A 21,359-nucleotide genomic window follows, 5' to 3' on the forward strand; every position below is an offset into this window, starting at 1 on the left:
ACTTTACTTTACTATTTCTATTTTTGACAACTTTTACTTTTATTTCACTACATTCCTAAGGAAAATAATGTACGTTTTACATACATACATACATTTTCCCTGACACCCAAAAATACTTTTGAATGCTTAGCATGACAGGAAAACAGTCCAAAACACGCACTTCTCAAGAGAACATCCTCGGTCATCCCTACTGCCTCTGGTCTGACGGACTCACTAAACACAAAATGCTTAATTTGTCAATTATGTCTGAGTGTTGGAGTGTGCCCCTGGCTATCCGTAAATGAAATAAACAAGAAAATCGTGCCGTCTGGTTTGCTTAATGTAAAGAATGTGAAATGATTTATACTTTTACTTTTGATACTTAAGTATATTTGAGCAACTACATTTACTTTTGATACTTAAGTATATTTAAAACCAAATACTTTTAGACTTTTACTCAAGTAGTATTTTGTTGGATGACTTTCACTTTTACTTGATTCGTTTTCAGTTAATTTTAAGGTAACTTTACTTTTACTCAAGTATGACACATGGGTATTTTTCCACCACTGCATCCAGTCAACTTGACACAACTGTCGGAAGCATTGGAGTCAACATGGGCCAGCATACCTGTGGAACGCTTTCGACACCTTGTGGAGTCAATGCCCGATGGATTGAGGCGGTTCTTAGGACAAGGGGGGGGGGGTTGCAACTCAATATTAGGAAGGTATCCTTAATGTTTTGTACACTCAGTGTATAATAACCTGTTTGTATTTTCCCTATAAACAGTGATTTGACTTAGGCCTGCTTTTGATATTACCCTAATAAAGTTAAGAAACTTTATTGTCTTATGGCTATTGTTAGGCGTAGCTTTGCAGGCCTATGAAGGCAGTGCGCACCAGCTTTACAAATGACTCCGACAGTTGAACTTGAGGTGAGGGAGAATGTTATAATTCTTATCTTTATGTTTAAAAAAAAACTGATCGAAAATGAAGGAATTATCCTCTTTCTGTACACCTATATCTGTAAAGAAGTAGTATAAAGAAATGCATGTCGGTGTCAGGAAATGTGTCCGGCACATCTCTATCTTTCTCTCGGTCTCTCTAGGCCTAAGCTTCTCTTCCTTTGTATTTATATTTTAAATATTGATATCATATAGTGCATGCCTAGGCCCATAGGCATACTGTATATGAATGAACTGCCCTGATGCATTTAGTGCTCATATCTCTTGACAGCTGAACCATGAGGTGGACAAATATTATTTTTGAAAAGTAAAAAAATAAAACAATAGGCTATAAAGTTTTGAATATGCTACACATCAAAACTATGTAATAAATATATTTTTGTCATTTGTTTTAGGCAGTTTTTAAGCACAAGGAACTGTGGATCATTTGGCCAATATCGCTCGTTTATTGATGGCGCTGACAGCGCTCGGTCAGAGGTTTCTTTCTCTGTCTGTTTCTACTCTCGGATCTCAACGGGTCTCTCGTATCCGAACCGGCACTGGTCTATTTGGGTCTGTTTTTCCACGGGCGCGATGCACAACTTATTTTAATGCCGCAATTTAATAACCCATTCGTATTTTCCCTATAAACAATGACCTGACTTATGCCTACTTTTGATATTGCCCTAATAAAGTTACAAAACATTTGTGCAGGTATGGTGTGGTATGGTTATTATTAGGCTTAGCTAAGACCTCGTAACGCGCACACACACACACACACATACAAATACACACACGCTTCCATCACACCCCATCACACTCACCTGTCACCCCAGTTAGTCACACTGAAAACAGATATTTTCCAGTAAGTTACTGCAATTCATTTTACAGTACAGTTATTCTAATCCATGTTATGGTAATCAATTTTATGGTACCCAAAATTACTGTAATATAATTTACATTATAAACTGGGTGGTTCGAGCTCTGAATGCTGATTGGCTGATCGCTGTTGTATATCAGACCGAATACCATGGGCTAGACAAAACATGCTAGCAGATACCCATAGACTTCCAATCATTCTGCTAAAGCTAGTTAGCATTGGATTGTGAAACTAGTGATGTTATATTTGATACCGGAGCTCCAAGGTATGCTTTGAAATAGCTAAGCAGCTAACTTCGAAACAGTGTGCCGATGTCTGTATCACTTTATCAGAAGTACTTAATCCGTAACGACCGAATCTTCATTTCCTTTTGTGTTTTTTTTCTGAGATCCCACTGGTTTTGCCGTGGTTTCGGTGCTTTCTTCGATTCCCAGCTTCTTTCAGACTTCGACCTCTCCTGGACAGGATTTTGTACATGTTGTTTTACCTGACCAGTAGCTTAGCAGGTAGAGTAGGACACTATGGAACATTCAGGAATGTGAGGGTATGAGGTCCAATCCCATTGAAATTGTTTTATGTTAAACCACACGTTCTGTGCTGTTCAAATAATTTATTTTATTTAGTATAGTATAAGCTTCTGTCTTAAGCATCCTAAATAATGCCATAGATTCCATTTAAAAAACAACAACTAGTAAAGCATTAAATACACACACACATATTGCACAAGATTACTTCAACCTTGAAAGTAATCTTGGTATTCCAACTGATTATAGATGAATAAAGCTGATGATTTACTGCAGCGCCAAAGAATTTTGATGAAAGCAGTTGCAATTATTATTATTTTTTTTTTTAAATATCTGATAATCACACGCTGCTATTTATTGCTGACTGGCAGATATGCATTGTGAACAGATAATGAAGCTCTGAGTAATGAACCGTTTTCTGGCATAATTTGGTAGATGTGTTGAAGCCTTCAGAAAGCCTTGGTTTCCAAACACTATGCGAAACTACCTCTAACTTCCTTCATGCTGGACACAGTGACATAAAAATGGTATCCACAAGTTTATCTGACTCTGGGGAAGTAGATAAAAGGCCATAATCCTAAACTATCCCTTTAAACTGGTACAGTACTCTCACTAACAGGTACAACAAATATGGCTACTTACAAGGCAAGCCTTTAAATCATTTACATTTACATTTAAGTCATTTAGCAGACGCTCTTATCCAGAGCGACTTACAAATTGGTGAATTCACCTTCTGACATCCAGTGGAACAGCCACTTTACAATAGTGCATCTAAATCATTTAAGGGGGGTGAGAATGATTACTTATCCTATCCTAGGTATTCCTTGAAGAGGTGGGGTTTCAGGTGTCTCCGGAAGGTGGTGATTGACTCCGCTGTCCTGGCGTCGTGAGGGAGTTTGTTCCACCATTGGGGGGCCAGAGCAGCGAACAGTTTTGACTGGGCTGAGCGGGAACTGTACTTCCTCAGTGGTAGGGAGGCGAGCAGGCCAGAGGTGGATGAACGCAGTGCCCTTGTTTGGGTGTAGGGCCTGATCAGAGCCTGGAGGTACTGCGGTGCCGTTCCCCTCACAGCTCCGTAGGCAAGCACCATGGTCTTGTAGCGGATGCGAGCTTCAACTGGAAGCCAGTGGAGAGAGCGGAGACAGCGATTCTTTCTCCTGCCACAATATTGTTTTTCTACAATGCACCATCATTTACAGTATGCTGCATTAAATATATACCGCAAACAGTGATAGAATACATTATTGTTTAATTGTTTGGATAATAAAATCAGATATTGCTAATAGAGAATATTCAATGATACATTACAGCATACCAACGGATAGTTGTTTTTTGAACTTGCACTTTATGCCTAAACAAAGCTTCTAAACTGAAAGTGACTACAGGGTAAAACATGTCAAAAGGATATGGCGTGCCACTCAACCATCAAAGGTTACAGACTTGCTGCCACTGATCTGTTTCCCATACAGTATACATGTAATTGTTAGGGAACTACTTCCACGTATCCTTGCAATTGGTACAGCACTCCCACTAACGAGTGCAACACATATAGCCTACTGTGAGGCACGTCTCAAAGTATGTTCATGAGGGTGACACAACAATACCATGCACCCACTAGTGTTCAAAGGGTTTATAGAATTCCTCAGATACAGTGTATGACTGTATTCAGTGGGGTTACAGCATTCTCACTCATGGGTACAACAAACACCAACAAACACCTATTTCCCTGCCCACACAATTTTCCCACAATGCATCATCATTAATACTGTAAAACACATTTTGCTGTGAAATTACAGAAAGGTCTTACAGTGTGTTGTAAGACAAATGTACCGTATTTTACTGTGGATTCTACAATAGTCTACTGTATTCAGTTTATACAGTATCATACTATCAGTAATACAGTAAGTTACTGATAAAATTACATAAACTGCTAACAGTGCAACAGTGCGTGTGGCTGGTTTGTTTGTACGGTTACTCGGCATGTTAGCAGCACAAACAGCAGGAGGTAAACATTTACTCTGGTAGATACACTGCTGCCCCGGTGAGGGATGGTGGTTCGGAAACTTGTGTAGCTGTGGTATGCTAAGCACATAGTTTGGGCCTAAGTATTAAAGGTCAAAGTAATCTTGTGCAAAGTGTGCATGGTACATGGTGTGTGTGTTTAGTTCATATGTGTATAAGTACTGTAAGTGTGAGAAAAGGACTGTGTGTGTGTGTATTGTATGTGCCCTCTAGCGTCTGTGTGTGTGTATGAGAGAGGAAATAGCCCAGCCCTGCTCTCTTGATTGTGCTCGCTCGCTCTCTCTCTCTCTCTCTCTCTCTTCTCTTCTCTCTCTCTCTCTCTCTAGCCGGGCTTAGCCCATCCCTTTGGGAGTCCTGACCCATTACAAAGGACCCGGGTGAGGAAATAGCCCTAGCCCCATTCCCTCCCTCCTTCCCTCCTAAAGAGCATTCCTCAAGCCATGAGTCAGATAGGAACCAGCCCCTCAATGCTCCTCATCATCTCTTCCATGTGGACCAACACCCAACTCCCATTGCTTGCTAACGGTTATCCTATATCCATCCTCTCCCCCCATTTCTTTATTTTCTTGCGTATTCTCGCATTTTCTTTCACTTTCTCCCCTTCTTTCTTTGCTAGTCACTATTTTCTTTCATCTCCCTGGTGTTGGACCTCCGTCTCTGTGACCTTTTCTAATCCATCCTTCCCTTGTCTTCTCCACTGCCCCCTCTCCTTTTCTAGCCTATCATATCTCAATGTATCTCCTCTACTCGGGCCTCTCCTCTCTACCCACAACTCTATCCCTCATCTTCATCCCTGCTTAACCCTCTCCTTCGTTCTTCGTTCCCCTTCTTTCTTTAATTCTCCCCTGTTTACACTGCAGAGCTCTAACTTCCTAACAAGGCAAAAGCCTGACCGGGCCCTTCTGAGCTGGCCACCTTCACACCCAATATGGAAGTCCTCCCCTCGCTGTCTTTCACTCTTCCCCAGGGGACTATGCTTACTCAGGGATCACGTGCTGGGCACAGAGCTGGTCATCTGCACCGTGTGATGAGGTAGGAGATGATGAGGTAGGAGGAGCATAGATTGGTGGTATTCCAGAGACAAATATAGTGTAGTGTTTTCTCTTTTTGGTAGTACATGAGTTGAGCTCTTGCTCAATCTCTTGTGTGCTATACTTCAGCAATAAGGCACAAGAGGCCGCGCTATATCAAGAATATAGTCACATGTAAATGGAGTTGTTCTTACCGACGCGTAAAGGTGAATTACTTTTAGTATTTAAACAGTGCCGTGCTCTTTGACTGGATAAAATAAGTCCATTGTGCTGGACCCTGGGAACCAGCGTCTCCTCTGGGTTGGAGCATCATGGTGTTGGTTTTCACTCTGCCACACTCCTCCCAATAAGGCCTTTAATTAAAGACTCAAAGTGGCTCTCAAATGTTACCCCCTCGTGTGCAAATGTAGTCTGACGTGCCTAAATATAAACACAATTCTATGAACTAAATAGATGGTTGGGCTATTTATATTCATTCAGATTTACTTGCGAGGTAAAAATGATCTCGTAGTATTTTTTGTGAGGTAAGATAAAGTGAATGCCGCAGTCTTGAGCACTGATGGTAACTGTAATCCTGTGAGTCATATGTTGTACACACGTGACCCACTGGTATGGTATAATATGGTCTAAAATTAGTATGGTTAGTGTAATTTGGAGTGTGGTGCATCTCTTTCCAGCTTGGATGATTCTCCCCCTGTGGTTAGAACCAAACCCAGACAAGCATCTCAGCTCTCAGACCCCCAGGCCCTGCACATACTTCAAATTAGACTAGCTATACTAATTTCTCCAGGCCCTGCACAACTCTCTCCAGGCCCTGCACATTTACCATAATCCAACTCCAAGGTTAGCACAGGAGGCCACATGCTAACAAAAACATCCCGTGAAGCCCCCCTCCCTCCCCTCACACAATGAGGGGAGGGGCCGTCTTTAATCTTCAAATCAATGACTTAAAGGAATAGTTCGGGATTTTGGCAATGAGGCCCTTTATCTAGTTCCCCAGAGTCAGATGAACTAGTGGATACCATTTTGAAGGCAGTTAGTATGAAGGAAGTTAGTGCTAGTTTCGCGAGCCAATGCCAACCAGGGTTAGCGCAATGACTGGAAGTGTGCATGCTAGCTGTTCCATCAGACTCCCAGTCATTGCGCTAACTCTAGTGAGCAACTTCCTTCAAACGACACGCAGAAACATACAAAGGGTATCCACCAATTCATTTGACTTTGGGGAAGTAGGAAAAGGGTCTCATTGCCAACATCCCGAACTACCCCTGTAAAGGCTAATCATAGTAAATATTACACTCACATGTAAAAATGTGGCTTGCGGCGAGATTCAGGAAGAATCACATGTTACATAAGGTGTGGTGAGGTTCCAGGGAAAACATAGACTTTTCATACTTGAGTTGGAAAGCGTCCGCTTGAGCCCACTGAACGGCCTTTTGATTTTCAAACCTTTGAGGGGATCATCTGTGGCTGACAATTTATGACCTGCTGGGCCGGGTGCTTTTCCCTGTTGATCCCCCCCCATTTGTAGAAATAGCAGGGATTCACAGAGAGGGAAGGAGGGAGGGAATGAGGGAGAGAAAGAGAGGCTAGCAGGCCACTGTTGTGAGAATCCCGCCTAACATACTGTCTTTTGGGTAACTCATCTTCCCACTCCCTCATCATTTTGTCAACTTTCATTTGCACTTGTACTTGCATGCCTATTTTCACTACCTCTTCCAATTCCTTTTGAACTCTTAAACTTATAGTCATACGTTGGTTTTACACTCCAAAATAACCCTTCCGGTCTTTCTGCGCTTGAGGTTTTCTCTTATATCAACCACTCAAAGCTGAGTAAGGTGGAATGATGTGTAGACCCAAGACACCTAAGACCCCATTCACAGTATATGACCCATGTCTCTGATACAAGGCCAAAAGCCCAAGAGCACCAAACCTCAGACCCCAGTACTGGGCAGCATCAGTCTTTAACAGCCAATAATATTTGAGTAAACATGTTGAGGAACTTGGACGAGGACCTAGCATTCCAATACTCTCTTTTAATTTACTCAATGTCACGTTTCATTACGCTCAGCAATGTTTACATTTAATTTCTCAGAAATGTATGTTTGAATTTCTAGGAAATGTAAACTAACTGTAAACTTCTGTTTTTTCCCTGTCTCCTAGTGTGCCGGCTGACTTGCCACAAGAAATGTGAAATAAAGGTAAGAGCAACAGCTTTTCTCATCTTCCAGGCAATGCACACATAGACATTTCAACACAATAGGAAGGCAGTCTTGTTAGACAGCTACGGCTTTTAGATGTACTGTAGGTTGTCATAAACTGTCATTCCGACTTATGCCATCACATCCCATCTCTATTTCAAGTGCACGACAGCCTTATGTAGGCATTGTGACAGAACATTCCAAGTGTAACTGTACAAAGACTATTATCCTCTGTTGGCGCTTAGTGCTCTGGTGAGCTCTACTCTCTCTCTCTCTCTCCACCAAAGCCAAGCAGAGCTTATTAGAAGGAAATGTTATGTTGATGAGGAGGATGGAGCCCCGCCTGGAACACTGTTCCTGCACTCAGAACATCGGAGGAATCTGAAAACAACTCCAAGCTGTCCCAGCATGTGTTTGATTTGGCTGAACCCTTGCATGTTCGAGATCACCCCCTTCTAAAAATGAAGCCCTCGCTGCATTGTCTACTGATGATGGACTTTTTGGTTGTTGAAGCAGGGGCACATAGAAGAAGATCGGACAGAGTGGAGGAAAGAGAAAGGCAGGGAGGGAGGGAGGGCTGGGTGTGGAGACTTTAGACTTATAGCACCCACCCTCCTCAATGCGCACACACACACACACACACACACACACACACACACACGCACACACATGCACGCACACACCCAGACCATACATCACCGCCCTTCATCTGGCAGCCATTACTGAAATGGTCCGGAGCTGCCAGCTCTACCCACCACCCTACTCCAGCTCGGACTGACAGGAAATACCAGGGGTGCAAAGCGGCTTGGCAAGGGGGGCAAAGGGTGCCAATGGTTTACCAGTCAGTCTCATAGGAGTGGTGAAGACAAATTAGCACAAGCTAAAGCGCAATGCATCTGGTGGATGATTGTCAATGTTAAAAATTAAAAAAATGTTTGTCTGAAGTCGAAAAATAAATAACATTCACGAGCACCACAATGCATACTCCCCACATGCTCTACCAAGGTTGTCTAGCATACAGTTTTGACCAACTCAGATAAATGATTAAATACGTAAGTAAATAAATAGCCACCCATTGTTTTGAGGGAAAGTTCTGAAGCAGTGAGTAATGACCAGCCCATGTGACCTCTTATCTCCACGGTCTGATGGTTCTTAAAATGACAACAAACTGTATTTCAATCAACACTCCCCGCAACAAATGCACACACGTCCTGTTTTCACATTCATGACCCCACGACTGATCTGTTAATAATAAGATTGAAACCAATATGATGAGTTGGGGGGTGGGGGGGTGGGGGGCGGGGTGGCATACTGTATAAAGCCTGAAATAACATTAGATGAAATAGTGTTCTCTCTTGTTGGTGTTGTTGTTGGAGTTCTTTGCTAGGAAGAAATGTGTTTGGGAATTCTGTGAAGCCAAGGTTGATTTGTGAAGACGCAGATGCTCTTTCTTCATTTAATTGGGATGCGAGTACGATTCAAAATACTCCCAATCAGCAAACATGGAAAAAAATAGACAAACCTCCCTTTTCTCTAATCATAGAAATGTTCCCTCTGCAATTATCCTTGACAGCTTGCAATTTACTTTTAGCCTTGACATGACATTTTTTAATGTAATGAATGATATTTGATAAAGGCTAGCTTGATCGCTATCAGCGGTCAATCAAGCTAGCATGGCCTGAGGACCTGAGTTAATTATTAATCATTTCCAACCAAAGAAGTGAGGTTAAGATGGTCCCATTGCCCCCCATGCTCCGTTTGGATTCATATGTGATCTTGTACTTTTGGAATCCAAGTGGTGGTAATAAATCACTAATGCAGAGACAGTTTCCACACTGACTCGCTACAGGGATAAATCTCCACATCCATATTTAGATTAGACTTACACGTACTCCCTGCATAACCTACGCTACTAAAAACAAAGAGAGAGAGAGAGAGAGAGAGAGAGAGAGAGAGAGAGAGGGAGAGGGAGAGAGAGAGCATGTACATTTAAAGTGTGCGAGTGAGTATGTCGGAAGCATTTGGAGACAGGGAAAGGGAGAATAGAGCAGGAAAGATGAATAGAGCAGGCAGAAACAGCAGATGGAGATTTGTGGGATGAGGACTTGTGGGAGAGGATTGTCATTCCACTGTTACCCATGGGAAACAGAGCTTTTTCCAAACCAACGTGTGGTGTCACTTTCGATGTTTGTCTATATATTGCTGTCTGGTGCCAAGGAGATGGAGAAGCGAAGTTATATCTGTGTACAGGTGCTGTTTGCCCTGTGCTGTCATGTCATGGACGAGCAAAATACCAGTGACAAACGAACCTTTCCACTACCCTTTACGCCACACCTCCATGTTTCCCTTGTTAACACTATTCTGGAGGTCTTCGGGCCACAGAAAGGAAGGGCCAGTCTGTGTGGGACTCTCCCACTCCACCGCTGTGAGAACAGTTCAGGAAGGTCAAACCTAGGGCCTCTACATAGCTCCTAATCAGACATAATACGGCCTGTCCCTTCCCACAGGCTGTAGATGAAGTGGCAATGTGGAGTACTGACGGTGTCTGCTATGAAGTCAATGGTACCTTTTGAGCTGTTGTGCACTGAGGTGGAGTGATCAACAGAAGTCCCTATGCTAGGGTTTATGGGTGGAGGGGCATTCATTGGTTGGTGGAGTTTTGATGGCAGACTAGATTGGTGTACTACCAGCTTTAGAGTGTCTATTTTGGTCGCTGTCTCTCTTGCTTATTTCATCTTTATATTTCAGCTTGATGCGTGTCAACTCCGCAACACAGATTCTAGTTGTCGGAGGTGACACCATCAGTAATTGTATCTACTGTCATAAATACAGCTGTTCAGTAACGGTTCAGTGGTACTGCCTTGGAGGGGGGCTAGTCTGTGGGTTGGACCTGATGTTCATTCCAAAGGCGAGCAAAATGAAGTGTATGTCTCCAGTGCATCATAAATATAGGTGAATGGAGTTAAGAGGGAAAGCACAATTATTCATTAGGCTCTTCCCCCCGAAGTGAGTCATTATTGGGAAGGCTGTGGCGAGAGTGTGTATCCAACGAACAATTATCGACTCGCCTAAACGTTTCTACGAGGGTCATAATAACGTTATCACACAACCAAATGGGAAGCAGATGAAAACATTTTGTGTGAAGTTTTCTTTTTTTTCCGCTGGGTGGGGTTGAGTAGGGTTGAGGGTATTACTCCGTCCATACCCAGACAGGAGGTTCATAAAAAGCATTAGGCGGCCATTGGCGGGGGCCAGAAATGTTAGAGGGAACCGCTATCGGACGTGCCAGAGAAATGTGTGTAGATTAGAAACTCAAAGGGTCTTATATCCAGCCAGAGTCGTCAGACTTAATTACTGTTTGTGGAATCAGTCACTGCCTGGCTAAATCCTTCCTCTTTAAATGTTTCGATTGTCAGTTTGATTTTACAAGATGGGCCATGTGCAAGAAAAGAGGATTTTAAAAGCCTGAGAACAAATCTAAATGGAGCTGTGTGTAGTAGCAGTCTGCATACTGTACATAAGCCATGGCAAAATAATTGTTCTTTGAACAAACATTCATGATTCAAGTCTGATTCTGCCACTCCATTTTTTCCTTCGCCAAACATGTTGTCAGTTGACTATAGTCCTTGCCAAAATGCTCTGGCAATTAAATTACTTGTTGCATTATTTGAAGTTGAGCCAATTTCCAGAGAACATTGTAGACCTTCATAGGAGTTAGTCTGGATTGAAAGGAGTACCAACCAGGCCAGAGATACAGCTACTGGCATAAAGTGTGTTTTTGGAAGGAAATGAGTAGGCAGGACTGAGAAAGCAGAGTGCGAGAACACAAATACACACTAACTGATCACCCCTCCTACATTTTAGCAGACGCTCTTATCCATAGCGACTTACAGGAGCAATTAGGGTTAAGTTCCTTGCTCAAGGGCACATCGCCAGATTATTGTCTTTGGGATTTGAACGAGCAACCTTTTAGTTACTGGCCCAACGCTCTTAACTGCTAGGCTACCTGCTAGGCTAGGTTACCAACCTACCTCCTATCTACTTAACCCCTACCTATTCTTTCTTTCTTTCTTTCTTTCTTCCTTCCACAGTGATGAAGTATGTTTTCATTTTCTCCTGCCTCCCATACAAATTCCCTCACCATCCATCTCTGTATTTTTAACCTCAAAAGAAAAGCATGTTTTTGTTTGGACTGGACAGCCATTTTGGGCACTTTTGGAAGGCTGTTTTTGCTACTCCTCGCTCCGTTTCCCTTGGCCAGATAGGTCCCGGCCCGAGAGCTAGTTTAATTATATTACCCGCTGATAATGAGAGAGTTATGGCCATGTTGTTTATTGTTTTTGCCACTGGACGAGCTGCAGTTCAGGCACCTTGTTTAGCTAAATGTAGTGGTAGCTTGGATGACTGTGGTGTTAGCCGAATGCTCCCACCATGTATCAAGCTTTTTGTGTTGTTATAGTCAATAACACTCCCCTCCTCTTGCTACTGGAACTACCATTGGTCAACTTCAGCATTCAATGTTCAGTTGTGGACACAGAAGACAGTGCTTTGCCAGAATACGCAATAGCCCGTCTTTAGCCCCCCAAAAATATCAACTGGAGTCATCTTGTGTGTAATCCTTGGAGTCTAGATCTCGGTGTAGTCTCATGATGACATGGAACCTTTGTCATGGCTAGGTGTGGCCCAGAGTTGAACATACAGTACATCAATGACTGAAACCCAGTTGGTTTGGCCCAAACATTTGCAGTTGCCATGTGCTGTCCACATGCTTTTTCCATTGTGAGTCAAAGGGGAGAGAGAAAAAACACGAAGACTATTTCTGAATCTTTTCCAATTTCATGATTCAGATCTGTATTTATAATAGCATGATGGTTCTATTCAGCATTTTTCTCTGTTTTGGTGGTAATTTAATTTTTTTTTAAACACTAATTGGCATGAGAACAATGACTGTCCGTTATTTTCTCTTTATTTACTGTCTCTACCTTTTTGACAAATCCAGGCACCTGTATATACACGTAAGCTCAGAGACATGTCTTTGATATGGTGGTTTGGTTGCTTTAGCTGGCCCAGCTTTCTACTCACCTGAAGGGAACAGAAGTCTGATTTATATGTCTGTGTCTAGCTGTCTCAACTTCACTGCCAGCGAACTTCCTCTGCTGACAAAGCTTGGTACATGTATAAATCTAGATAGCCCCTGTGTTTTCAGTTGATATATCGAAAAATGTTGAGTAAGAAAACACCCCAAATTAGTAGGAGCTCCTTCAAGTGAATCAGTGCAGTGTATATTTTAGCAGGGTGAGGCTGAGGGTGTCCTAAAATATATACATACGTACAGTACATTTAGATTCAGGCCCCACCAGTATTTAGTTGGAGTATCTCATCCTCTCTGAGGTAAGTTTTCGGAACACGACCCCAGAAGAGTCTGTCTTGTCCTTCCTTAATCTCTTGTTCCGTCTTGCTTGCTCTTACTTACCTCCTGTAACGGCAGCTGTCAAGATCATTTGGCATGTGCTCGCTCCTCTCCTGTTCCAGTGTCTTACCTCAGACACGATACTCTGCCATTGGAGGCTGATTTATCGCGCAGAGGGTAATTGGAAAGCTGTGTCGTTGTTGCAGAGGACGAGGGAAGCTTTTTCATTATCTTAGATTTTGGCCAGAGTAAGAGTTTGGCACGGAAGAAGAATGGGCATGAGGGATGTATCTTTTCTGCTTAGAATGGCAAAGAGAAATGCGTAAGATGAAATGTGCCAGAGGATGTTCTGCTTCTCATTCCTCTTTTCGACCCACCCTAGTTCTCTGCTTCTGCCCCCATTTCAGTTTCCAAGTTCAGTTTAAAAAAACATTGTTTCTTCTTTATTCCTCAGTGCTAGTCACCCAAACCCAAGAAGTCCTATGAAACAGCTTTGGACCTAAGTCTCACACATCCCATCGTCTCATTCCCATTTTCAAACCCCCAGCCCCACACCCATGCTACTCTCTCTACTTGTGTTCTTTGACTGTTTAACACCCCCCACATCAAATCAAAATGATCTATGTTAGTCGGTAACACATGAAAACAATGGTTTTAGAAGCAGGGCCTTTTTCCTCATCTCATGGTGTGTTTATTCACACTGCAGACAATACTGTACAGAACTAGGATCTTAATTTGAGCCAGTTTGCTACAGAAGGAAAATAATCCTGCAGCAATTATTATGTGGATTATAATTAATGGACATTTTTGTAGGAGTTGATACATTTTTCATAAGCAGTTTTAAACCTAAAATACACCACAGGTTTAAAAGGTTTTGCATTGCAGGAAAGTTCTCCTGCAACAGGGAGATCAAATTCAGATCCTACATCTGTACTCTCTCCTCAGACAAAGACCATATCAGCGGAGAGATATTATGTACCATTGTAATAAGTCTTCATTCCTCTTAGGTAACAGTGAGTTGAAAGACAAACAGTCGAACAACTCAACTGGGTCGACCCCCATCTCGCTTCGAGTGTGTGCCCATGCCTTCAAGTCCAAAAGCTGTTGGTGGAATCCTTCGAGGAACAGCGCTGAGAACTTCCTTCCTTTTGTATGATTGAGACTGCAGAGAAAACGTGATACCCAGGAAATGGGTGTGGAAGTTGCTATCCATGTGGGATATGGGCGGGCCTGCGAGCTGGTGAAGAGCAGAAAGGAGAAGGGAAAATATTTTGTGAATGCATTGGGTCTTTGCCACAAGATCAGCAAGTTGAGAGATCTGTTCAAGTGACCAGCCATCTACATCAGGCGTTATCAGTCTTTATATCAAATCAACAATCTGGTACAGTCTTAAAGATCATTTCATTAGAAGTCATGAGATAGGGCGCCATTCTTGCCCCTGCCCAGTGGTGTCCTGTTCATTCCAAAGGAAACAAAAGAACAAAGCAACACATTGGCCATGGGATCAGTCATATGGACAGGGTTTGGTGATTCTTATTGAGTTATGAAGAGATGCTTTAATGGGTATTAAGGTTGTATTCGATATCTGACCGCCTGTTGTTTTGAAGACTCAACTGTAGGTTCAATTTTAATAAGGTGTGTTAGTGCTGTGTTAGAACAAAAAATGTGCACCACCTGGCAGATCCCTAGTAATGGAATCAGAACCACTGTGCTAGTGGACGTGTCACTGTGTTAGGGTTCAAATAAATGTGGAGAATGATTGCACATAGAACGTGTGGCCTTTCAAGTCAACTGTACACCAAGAAGAAATACATATGTTTAGTTGTTCTGCTCACTCCTCTCCTCTGTCTTTTCCGGTGCTGACTTGTAGCGCATGGCTGCGTCTTTTCTAAGTGAACGTGCCACGTGCATAGATGCAGGAGAGAAGACAAACAGAAACGCCCAACCGTTGGCAAGATGGAGTAATCAAGAGTCTCTGGAAAGAATGCAAAGAGGCCAAGTGAGTTAGAGTATGAATGGGGGGAGAGAGGAAGAGAGAAGAGAAAGACAGAGACAGAAGTATGATGAAAGATGGGATAACCTGACCATGAATTGATACTGATTGATGCTGATTGAATACTGAATGTGTTTACCTATCAAAGCCTCATTACAGATGAGTTATATCTAATCCCCCCTCACTTACACAACCATCCTGCGACAGTTCATTCAACCAGGCCTGAATAATGTACAATGTAGCCCTGGTGTTGACGTTCACTTGCTGTGACACGCTAGCATTGCCTGGGCGTTGTTCTGATGTTCCACAGGGGGACTGGTGTTGTTGTTGAGAAACCCTGAGTCAGCCTCAGGAGACTCTGCCTTAGAACAGAGACAGCTGTGTCCTGTGTCCTCGCCCAGAAACTCTCTCCATCTCTCTGTCTGCCATCATGTTCTGAGCAGTCATGCATGCCGGTCAGCTAACTACAGCTGACCAGCCACTGGTAGATCATAGAGTTCTGTGTTGCACAAGCATTGCGGCAAATGCTCTGCCAATGTGACCTAACTTTTTGGTGCCCTCAACTGTATACTGTATTTTTTAAAATATATTTTTATTGATTTCACCTTTATTTAACCAGGTAGGCCAAGTTCTCATTTACAACTGCGACCTGGCCAAGATAAAGCAAAGCAGTGCAACACAAACAACACAGAGTTACACATGGGATAGTCAATAACACAATAGAAAAAAATCTATATACAGTGTGTGCAAATGTTGTAAGATTAGGGAGGTAAGGCAATAAATAGGCCATTGTGGTGAAATAATTACAATTTAGCATTAACACTGGAGTGATAGATGTGCAGAAGATGATATGCATGTAGATATACTGGGATTCTGGGGTGCAAAGGAGCAAAATAATAAATAACAATATGGGGATGAGGTAGTTGGGTGGGCTATTTACAGATGGGCTGTGTACAGGTGGAATGATCGGTAAGCTGCTCTGACAGCTGATCCTTAAAGTTAGTGAGGGAGATATAAGTCTTCAGCTCCAGTGATTTTTGCAATTTGTTCCAGCCATTGGCAGCAGAGAACTGGAAGGAAAGGCAGCCAAAGCAGGAGTTGGATTTGGGATGACAAGTGAAATATACCTGCTGGAGCTCATGCTACTGGTGGGTGCTGCTATGGTGACCAGTGAGCTGAGATAAGGCGGGGCTTTAAATAGCAAAGACTTATAGATGACCTGGAGCCAGTGGGTTTGGTGACAAATATGAAGTGAGGGCCAGCCAACGAGAGCATACAGGCTGCATTGGTGGGTAGTATATGCGGCTTTGGTGACAAAACGGACTGTGTTGGAGGCTATTTTGTAAATGACATCGCCGAAGTCGAGGATCTGTAGGATAGTCAGTTTTACGAGGGTATGTTTAGCATCGTAAGTGAAGGATGCTTTGTTGCGAAATAGGAAGCCGATTCTAGATTTGTAGTTGTCCACACACCCGCGGGCGGGTGCGGGCAGTGATCGTTTGAAGAGCATGTATTTAGTTTTATTCGCATTGAAGAGCAGTTGGAGGCCACGAAAGGAGTGTTGTATGGAAGCTCAGAGTTTTGTTAACACAGTGTCCAAATAAGGGCCAAAAGTACACAGAAATGTGGTCCGTCTGCCTAGAGGTGGATCAGAGAATCACCAGCAGCAAGAGCGACATCATTGATATATACAGAGAAAAGAGTTGGCCTGAGAATTTAACCTGTGCACCCCCATAGAGACTGCCAGAGGTCCGGACAACATGCCCTCCGATTTGACACACTGAACTCAATCTGAGAAGTAGTTGGTGAAGTGGGCGAGGCAGTTATTTGAGAAACCAAGGCTGTTGAGTCTGCCGATAAGAATGCGGTGATTGACAGAGTCGAAAGCCTTGGCCAGGTCGATGAAGACGGCTGCACAGTGCTGTATTTTATCGATGGAGGTTATGATGTTGTTTAGAACCTTGAGCGTGGCTGAGGTGCACCCATGACCAGCTCAGAAACCAGATTGCTTAGCGGAGAAGGTACGGTGGGAATCGAAATGGCCAGTGATCTGTTTGTTAACTTGGCTTTCGAAGACTTTAGAAAGGCAGCGCAGGATAGATATAGGTCTGTAACAGTTTGGAAGCTGGGGATGATCTCGGCAGCATTCTAGTCTTTAGGGATCTCAGGCGATACAAAAGAGAGGCTGATCAGACTAGTAATAGGGCTTGCAACATTTGCGGCGGATAATTTTAGAAAGAGAGGGTCCAGATTGTCTAGCCCAGCTGATTTGTATGGGTCCAGATTTTGCAGCTCTTTCAGAACATTAGCTATCTGGATTTGGGTGAAGGAGAAGTGGCGGAGGATTGGGCAAGTTGCTGTGGGGGGTGCAGAGCGTTTGGCCGGGGTAGGGGTAGCCAGGTGGAAAGCATGGCCAGCCGTAGAAAAATGCTAATTGAAATCATAGATTTATCGGTGGTGACAGTGTTTCCTAGCCTCAGTGCAGTGGGCAGCTGGGAGGGCAGCTTATTCTCCATGGAATTTACAGTGTCCCAGAACTTTTTGGTGTTTGTGCTATATGTTGCAAATTTCTGTTTGAAAAAGCTAGCCTTTCCTTTCCTAACTGCCTGTGTATATTGGTTCCTTACTTCCCTGAAAAGTTGCATATTGAATGCTAATGCAGTACGCCACAGAATGTTTTTGTGCTGGTCAAGGGTAGTCTTGGTTCACTCCAAGTCTGGAGTGAACCAAGGGCTGTATCTGTTCTTAGTTCTACATTTTTTGAAAAGGGCAAACTTATTTAAGATGGTGAGGAAAGCACTTTTAGAATAACCAGGCATCAGGCATCCTCTACTGACGGATTGAGGTTAATATCCTTCCGTGATACCCGGGCCAGGTCAATTAGAAAGTCCTGCTCGCTGAAGTGTTTTAGGGAGCATTTGACAATGATGAGGGGTGGTCGTTTGACCAGGCAATGAGGCAGTGATTGCTGAGATCCTGGTTGAAGACAGCAGAGGTGTATTTAGAGGGCAGGTTGGTCAGGATGATATCTATGAGGGTGCCCGTGTTTACGGATTTAGGGTTGTACCTTGTAGGTTCCTTGATAATTTGTGTGAGATTGAGGGCATCTACCTTAAATTGTAGGGTGTCTGGGGTGTTAAGCATATCCCAGTTTAGGTTACCTAACAGTACGAACTCTGAAGATAAATGGTGGACAATTAATTCACATTAATTCACATATGGTGTCCAGTGCCCAGTCTTTAAAAAGTGGCAACAGTGCGATACTTGTTTCTGAAAAGGTGGATTTTTAAAAGTAGAAGCTCAAACTGTTTGGGCACAGACCTGGATAGCATGACAGAACTCTGCAGACTATCTCTGCAGTAGATTGCAACTCTGCCCCCTTTGTCAATTCTATCTTGGCGGAAAATGTTGGGTTGGAAAAGTCCGAATTTTTGGTGGTCTTCCTAAGCCAGGATTCAGACACGACTAGTGATAGTGCCTGGGGAATAGATGTGGACCTGGGGGCTACAGGGCCTGGGTTAACCTCTACATCACCAGAGGAACAGAGGAGGAGTAGGATGAGGGTACGGCTAAAAGTTTTAAGACCTGATCGTCTAGTGCATTGGGAACAGAGAATCAAACAAGCAGATTTCTGGGCGTGGTAGAATAGGTTCAGGGCATAATGTACAGACAAGGGTATGGTAGGATGTGAGTACAGTGGAGGTAAACCTAGGCTTCGAGTAACGATGAGAGAGGATTTGTCTCTGAAGGCACTAGTTAAGCCAGGTGAGGTCTCCACATGTGTGTGGGGTGGGACAAAAGAGCTATCTAAGGCAAGTTGAGTGGGACTGAGGGCTCTACATTGAAAGAAAACGATAAGAACTAGCCAAGACAGCAGTAGACAAGGCATATTGACATTAGAGCGAGGCATAAAGCAATCACAGGTGTTGATCAGGAGAACTAAGACAACAATGGGTAAATGGTAATGAATGGGCAGAGTGGGTCAGTTAGGTACATACAGGACCTGAGTTTGAGGCTGGGGCCGACAGGTAAACAAAATGGGGTACCGTGTTATTAAAACAGTCCAGTGGGCATCAGATGTGTAGCCGAGTGATCACAGGGTCAAAAGAGCAGCAATAGGTGAATCTGGATGCTATTCAGTAGTCCCTACTACGCTAGGCAAGCAGGGGACACAGTGTCCAGAAAGCTAGCGGGCCGGGGCTAGGAGAAGGTCCTTCGGCGACATCATAACAGAATAGCCTGTTGAGACCACATCGGGCGATCACGTCGGCAGTCCAGTCATGATGGATCGGCAGGGCTCCATGTCGATAATAAATGGTCCAGGCCAATTGGCAAAAGAGGATTTGTAGCCCTAGAATTAGCTGGTATATGGGCCTAGCTCGAGGCTAGCTCAATGCTAACTGGTGCTTGCTTCGGGACAGAGGCGTTAGCTAACAGTAGCCACTTGTTTGCAGCTAGCTAGCTGAGATGATCCGGTGTAATGATCCAGAGCGGCAGGAATCCGGTGATGTGGTAAAGATAAGCAGTCTGATATGCTCTGGGTTGATATTGCGCACTGTGCAGACTGGCAGGTATTGTCCGAGCTAATGCTGGCTGGTGACCGAGCTTAAGGTGAAGACCGTTAGCCGTGGCTAACAAAGACTAATAGCTAGTTAGCTGGCTAGCTTCTGATGGAGATTCCAGTTATAAGGAATAAAATAGCAGATCCGTACCACATTGGGTGAGGTGGGTTGCAGGAAAGTATATTTAGTTCGTAGATAGAAAATGAGAATAAGATATATACCACAAAAACGGTCTATTTACATGGGATAAGACACGGGATAAGACAAAGACAAATGCACACGTCCGACTGCTATGCCATCTTGGAGAAATATGTATGTGTGCAGTGTCAAGGGGGTTGACAATAAAAGACACATTTCCATTTGAACAAAATGGGTACATTTCCCAAGAACAAAAATAAATATTCTATTTAATTATATTATCTTTTACCCAATCAGTTCAATCCACAAACCTTACATTATTGTTATGATAGTGTCATAAAAAGGTCGGGTGATGTGTAGCAAGATGTTCTGGTGATGTGTAGCAAGATGTTCTGGTGATGTGTAGCAACATGTTCTGGTGATGTGTAGCAACATGTTCTGGTGATGTGTAGCAAGATGTTCTGGTGATGTGTAGCAACATGTTCTGGTGATGTGTAGCAATATGTTCTGGTGATGTGTAGCAAGATGTTCTGGTGATGTGTAGCAACATGTTCTGGTGATGTGTAGCAAGATGTTCTGGTGATGTGTAGCAACATGTTCTGGTGATGTGTAGCAACATGTTCTGGTGATGTGTAGCAAGATGTTCTGGTGATGTGTAGCAAGATGTTCTGGTGATGTGTAGCAACATGTTCTGGTGATGTGTAGCAAGATGTTCTAGTGATGTGTAGCAACATGTTCTGGTGATGTGTAGCAAGATGTTCTGGTGATGTGTAGCAATATGTTCTGGTGATGTGTAGCAATATGTTCTGGTGATGTGTAGCAAGATGTTCTGGTGATGTGTAGCAAGATGTTCTGGTGATGTGTAGCAACATGTTCTGGTGATGTATAGCAATATGTTCTGGTGATGTGTAGCAAGATGTTCTGGTGATGTGTAGCAACATGTTCTGGTGATGTGTAGCAACATGTTCTGGTGATGTGTAGCAATATGTTCTGGTGATGTGTAGCAATATGTTCTGGTGATGTGTAGCAACATGTTCTGGTGATGTGTAGCAAGATGTTCTGGTGATGTGTAGCAACATGTTCTGGTGATGTGTAGCAAGATGTTCTGGTGATGTGTAGCAAGATGTTCTGGTGATGTGTAGCAAGAGGTTGGTATGGTCTTACTTTCCTAATATAAATCTGTTTAGTCTAGTCTAGTCATTCTGTTTCTATATGTTTCCTCTCGATGGCGTTCCAGGAATGCAAAGCTGTGGGATGCACATCTTTATTCTATTTTGCTCCGGCAGGCGTCTGTTTGCTCATACATTCACACCACAAGCACACTGGTATTTTCTTCCCTGCTGCTGTACTGTACTGTACCTCTCCCATCAGACACCTCCCTCCCTGACGGTGAATCCTGGCAGTGTCAGCGCTGATTACAGGCAGCTACAAGGGGTTAATACAGCTAATAAAAACCAGGACACAGGAAATATGCCAGACCCATAACATATTAGCACTTAACTCAGGCATATTCTCACACACACTGCACATACCTCACCAAGATACTGAACACACCTATGAATAGCCTTCACACACATTCACACTCCTTAAAAAACAGGGAAGTTCCCAGACCCATTGAGTCTCGTCCGTTCATTTACTTTACTGTGCATGATGGTATTTGCTAGCTAGCTGACGTAAACCAC

At 43.3% G+C, this 21,359-nt stretch overlaps 1 protein-coding gene across 6 annotated transcripts in view; it reads left to right on the forward strand.

The window, feature by feature from the left end:
- Window positions 1-21,359, forward strand: part of LOC135547286 (tensin-1-like) — a 293,490-nt gene that overhangs the window by 130,468 nt on the left and 141,663 nt on the right. For all 6 annotated transcript variants that reach the window (XM_064976121.1, XM_064976124.1, XM_064976126.1 and 3 more), the window contains exon 3: window positions 7,537-7,574. In XM_064976121.1, the coding sequence (XP_064832193.1) occupies window positions 7,537-7,574 (38 nt within the window). The remainder of the gene's footprint in view (window positions 1-7,536; window positions 7,575-21,359) is intronic.

The sequence above is a fragment of the Oncorhynchus masou genome, chromosome 10 (assembly GCF_036934945.1).
Source record: "Oncorhynchus masou masou isolate Uvic2021 chromosome 10, UVic_Omas_1.1, whole genome shotgun sequence".
In the NCBI taxonomy this organism is placed as follows: Eukaryota; Metazoa; Chordata; class Actinopteri; order Salmoniformes; family Salmonidae; genus Oncorhynchus; species Oncorhynchus masou.